The sequence below is a fragment of the Cucurbita moschata genome, unplaced genomic scaffold (genome assembly GCF_002738365.1).
Source record: "Cucurbita moschata cultivar Rifu unplaced genomic scaffold, Cmos_1.0 Cmo_Scf00015, whole genome shotgun sequence".
In the NCBI taxonomy this organism is placed as follows: Eukaryota; Viridiplantae; Streptophyta; class Magnoliopsida; order Cucurbitales; family Cucurbitaceae; genus Cucurbita; species Cucurbita moschata.
The window spans coordinates 4,707,374-4,712,872 of record NW_019268531.1 but is presented as its reverse complement, the minus strand read 5'-3'; the positions used below and the strand labels follow the sequence as shown (position 1 = coordinate 4,712,872).

Here is a 5,499-nt window from a genome sequence, read left to right as displayed (position 1 = left end):
GGATGTACCGTTTTCTACGATCATAGAGTCCTTACCTGTGTAATTTTTAGACTGGTTCAAAATAGATGGGTCGGCGGTCATATGGGCCGAAGCCCCATTGTCCAGAAACCAATCAGCAACATTGGGTCTAGCAATAAAACAGGACGTGTTGAAGGCTTCAATAAGGTGACATGAGCAGAATCAGGTCGAACATATCGTTGGTGGCAGCGGTCAACATAATGGCCCTCTTTGTAGTAGACCCTGACTTGAGTGGGTTCGTCCTCGATTGAAAGAGTTGTTTTTGTGGGAATCAAAATGGCCTCGCTGGTGGTTGCTAGAGGAAGCAGGGTGGCTTCCATGGATGCGACCACGATTAGTGGCTATGAATGCTGTAGGAGTAGAGTCAGAGGACTCAAGGGAGAGTTGAAACAACTTGATATGAACCAAGAGACATCAATCATACAATATGCTTCAATGAAGATGTGAAGAAAATATTGTTGAAATTATCAAAAGATATTTCAATTCATGCCACGTTGAAGAAAAATGAAGTTTCATGTTTTAAATTTTGGGTGGATTACAATTTAGAGTTATTGTATTTCATTAATGTAGTTTAAGACTTTTAATTTACTTTAGGTTACAATTACATAATGGTTATAATTATGGTCATTAAGTATGAATGTTACCACTCTTGGAATGCCTTAGTAGTTTCATTTTGAGGCTATATAAAGCCATGTATGTTGTATTTGCAAGAGACTTGGAAAATATAGTAAAAGGAGCATTTGGGCTTTTCTTTAGCAAATGGCTAAGTTTGTTTGCAATTCTATTGTAGTTTAGGTTGCATGTAGAATCATTCAAGCTAGACATGATCAATCTTGCTTGTGGAAAGATTCGAATCTCAAAAAAGTGTTTGAGATATTTGATCAACAAAAATCATTCAAGCTAGACATGATTGATCTTGCTTGTGGAGTGATTCGAATCTCAATCAAGTGTTTTTGCCTTAATCTGAATCTTACTCCCCTTGTAGTGATTCCTTACCTTATCACAACTTAAAACTTTCAGCTTTAGAGACTAAATCTGCAAAAGTGGGGATATGGGTGAGAGCCATCGTAGAAAAAGCTGAAAAATCAGTACCGAGTCCACGAATGAACCAGTGCAATTTATCAATGTCCTCGACAGGTCTGCCAATGACATGAAGTTGGTCACAAATTGTTTTGAAGGCACGAGCATACTCAGCAACAGGTTTGGTGCCACGTTTCATCAGCTGCAAGTCATCCTCGAGTCTCAGTTCACGAGCTTCCAAATGATGGCTGAACGTAGTTTCCAACGCAAGTAAAACATCACGTGCAGTGGAGAGACCAACGATGACAGCAATGGCTTCCTCAGTGAGAAAGGAGAGCAAGGGACAGAGAAGTCGTTGATCGACTGCTCTCCACACCAAATATTTGGGGTTGAGTGTTGAGGAGATTTCTGGTTCAAAACGAGGTGGTGGAACCATAGTTTCATCGACATAACCCAACATGCCTTTACTCTCAAGGAGAGGGAGAAGTTGGCTTTTTCAAAGAAGATAATTGGAAGAAGAAAGTTTGATGGTGATCATATGGGTAAGAGTGTTGAAAGAAAGAAGATGATAAGAGGATTCGAAAGCCACAGAGAAAAAGGATCAGAATTGTTAAACCGAAAGGGCTATAATACCATGAAAAATGTTTGCTGAAACTACAGCACCTAAATGGTGGTGAAAGTTCTCTATTTGTAATCATTTACAGAATAGAGAAATACGACAAATTACAAATAATATAGAAAGAATAATAAATGAATAGTCAACTATCCTTAAGACTCCGCATGACACTCACTCAGGAATTCGTTGAACTCCAGACGGCTATAGAAAACTAGCCCGATTATGATGAGTTCAGGGGGGGTGCAAACTGCTTAAGGACTCACGAGGCATGACACTTGAGAATTTGCTAGCCTCTAGACGTTCGGCTATAGACAACTAGCCCGACTATGATGGGTTCGGGGGAGTGGGGGGAGGGGGTGTGCAAACTGCATAGGAACTCACGCTTGCACGTGTAAGTCGTGTATAAGAAAGTACTACATATCCAATTTAGTATAGGACGTTTTTACTTTATGTAAGTCGATAATGAAGTCTCAAATGTTTATTTCCATGAGAAAGTGAGACCAAAGATATAATTTGTTGAAACATTAACTATTTGTAAACAAGATTTAGGTGAACATAAAAATGGAGAGGAAAATGGAGTTTGATTCTACACAATACTTACAATCATTTCCTCATGAAGTACACTCCCAAATCCCTTTTTAGAGTTGATCCCTATTGAAAACAAGATGACATCAATGCTCAATCCCGTCTCCGCTGATGCCAGTGGATACGCTATCCTACTGAATATTTAGACTCGGCACGCCCTGAACAAATATGATCTTGCTTCATCGACCTGATAATCGTGACACGTCCAACTTTACAGCAAAAGCAAGAAGCAATACCTTTTTATCTTCAGGAATCTTGCTGGTGATGATGAGATCGAATTAACCGCTATTGAGTTCTCATATCGTTCATTTCGATTAACGTCGAATTTTGTACGTCCCGTCCTTCTTCCAAAGAAGGAGGGAACGCGTATGCATTGTTTTGGTCTACAACGTCCTTTTTCTTCAAATCATCATCGATTTCGGCGTAATCCAAATTTTGCAACATACTAGGAAGTTTCATGCTAGCATCCTTGTGAAACATCATGTCCATTTCTAAGTCAAATTTATCCTTCGAGACGATGAAGCCTCGACCCGTTGAGGAAGCACTGTATTGTAAGCTCACATCGTCGCCTTCTGCTACCCATGCTCGGAAATCGATCAATGAAGGAGGGATCTTAGTCCAGAAAACATCCTTCAGATTTTCCACTAGCCCTTTGGTAAAAGGGTTGATCTTCTTATCGTAGCGATATCGAAAATTTTCGTACGTCGTCTGCAAAAGATTAACGGTCGAGAAATCAGTCAACACCCAAGCTTGCTTTCATCGTCACATATTCAAATGCGAGAAAACAGTAAAAATATAAAGGCTCTACCTGATTGGTACACATCAGATAAATATGGAAAACCGTTAGCCCCCCGACGAACCAGACAGATACGAAGCAGTATACGACAAGGACAACGGACAAGATATCGTTCGAAATGACAGTCCACATGCTCCCACTTTGTCGAACAATGGTAATACACGAAAGTGTAAAGACGTATATACACAAAGTGGTAGATGTCGATATAAACATTATGAAAAATCGATAATTTCGCTGCATCGAAATGAAAATAAAGCAATGGTTAATTCAACACCAGAATCAGAGATATTACAGAATCATATCAGAATCATATCCGAATCAACAGCCAAATAATCGAGTTTCAATCAACATTTCTTGAACAAAACAGTTCTTTTTATCAGAAAAGGGTCGATAACGTACCAGCCCAATACACTGACCTACCCAAGGACAGTGGTGATCGAACTTCTGAACACAATTGTTGCAAATAGAGCAATGAGACGCCCGAGGAGGACGGTACAGAAGGCAAGTATCACAAAACTTCACTTTCACCGAGTATCCGTTGATCGTTATATCCTTGATTCGGGGTATTTTCAGATTAGGCTTCTTGTGATTGACCCATTCCATAGAAGGGGTGGTCATGTCTGCTTCATCTGAGTCAGGTGGTATCGAGTTTCTCGGAATGATCCCCGGATCTCTACCAGAAGTCAAGAACAGAAAAATGAAATCCTGCACAAACAAACTTATTGATCAGGTTTGGTTCATCAGTTGTTGCAAAAGCTTAAACTACACAAGGAGAATTCAGCCTTTCACACACCAAAGATGTAAGAACCAATCCTCCAATCAGTGCAGGGAAATGAAACGTTCGACGATCGTTATGGACTGCTACTAGCATTCTTATGCAGAATATTATTGCAGGACCACCGATTAAAAATGATGTTAAAAAGAGAGACGCTCCGTCTTGCCCGAAAACTAATCTCCCACCACATAAGAATTTCTAGCAGACAAAGAACATGATGCATCAGTACATGAAGAATCCATTCTATTACATTCACCATCATAGCTTCTTCCAATAACATTGAAAACTACCAAAAATTAAAGAAATTTATAACAAACTATGCCAGGATATATCATGATTATCAAGGGAAATTCCTTAATGAATACACTAATTGTAACAGTCCAAGCCCACGCTAGCAGATATTGTCCTCTTATCCCTCTCGGGTTTCCCCTCAAGATTTTTAAAACGCGTCTCCTAGGGAGAGGTCTCGACATCCTTATAAACGGTGTTTCGTTCTCCTCCTCAACAGATGTGGGATCTCACACTAACACAAAATTCAGGTTCAAACTATGCCGGGATATATCATGATTATCAAGGGAAATTCCTTAATGAATACACTAATTGTAACGGTCCAAGCCCACGCTAGCAGATATTATCCTCTTGTCCCTCTCGGGCTTCCCCTCAAGGTTTTTAAAACGCATCTCCTAGGGAGAGGTCTCGACATCCTTATAAACGGTGTTTCGTTCTCCTCTTCAACCGATGTGGGATCTCACACTAACACACAATTAAGGTTCAAACATTTGAATCCATAGAATTGTGGATATCTCATGATGACCAAGGGAGACCCTTAGATTCAAAAACTAAAAATGATCAAATAGCTTGTAAAAGAATTAAGAAGAAACAGGGCAGAGAGAATGAATGCATCTATGAACCACAGCCAATCTAATTACAGTGAACAATTCATTAAAGATAGTTGAATCTCATGAATTGATAATATATCAAGAACATCGAGGAAATCATGATCTACAAAAACACAATTATAATAACAAATTAAGGAACAATTCTACTGAATCTATTTATTAATCTCACCCAGAATCAGGTAGCTAAGTAAAAGTAAACAGATAATCTAGAATATGTCGTGATTATCAAGGGAGATCTCATCGTGATAACAGATAATTTAGATATAATATGAGAATAATTCAAACATTTGAATTAAAAGAGTAGAGAAATTTACATTGTTTCCTTTCCAGACATGGTAGAGCCTCCTTTGAGCTGGTTTATGAGGAGCAATATGAATGGCATTAGAGGGAGAGCCATCCCAGCTCGGTTCTGTGTTCATTTTTCTAATGGAAATTTCGTTTGTCTGAGGGGAAAACACAAAATCTTAGGGTGTTCGTGGTAATGATTCACACGGACACCCAAAATAAATCAAACAAACAAACAAACAAACAAAAAATTTCCAAATGCTTTCAATTTTCCTCTTCAAATCTGTGAAAGAACGATGTGGGTTTTCAATTTCCAAACGGCGATAGTTCAGAATGAATCAAACCCAGAAAATTGCGAAACCCAGATCGTTCTAACAAAAAAAAAAAAAAAGAAAAAAAAGAAAAAAAGAGGAAAAATCAAAAACACAAAAACACAAAAACACAAAAACAAAATTCCCCCTCTCGAATCCTCTCTCCCTAGCTCTGTTTTTTTTTTTTTTTTTTT

General features: G+C 38.7%; 1 protein-coding gene across 1 annotated transcript; it reads right to left on the bottom strand.

The window, feature by feature from the left end:
* Positions 1-2,149: 2,149 nt before the first annotated feature.
* Positions 2,150-5,475, bottom strand: LOC111453198 (probable protein S-acyltransferase 1). The gene is made up of 5 exons (XM_023094194.1): positions 5,024-5,475; positions 3,829-4,008; positions 3,435-3,740; positions 3,048-3,269; positions 2,150-2,947 (listed from the first exon to the last, which is right to left on the bottom strand). The coding sequence occupies exons 1-5, from the start codon at positions 5,126-5,128 to the stop codon at positions 2,525-2,527; spliced, it is 1,236 nt and encodes a 411-aa protein (XP_022949962.1). The 5' UTR covers positions 5,129-5,475; the 3' UTR covers positions 2,150-2,524.
* Positions 5,476-5,499: the final 24 nt, after the last annotated feature.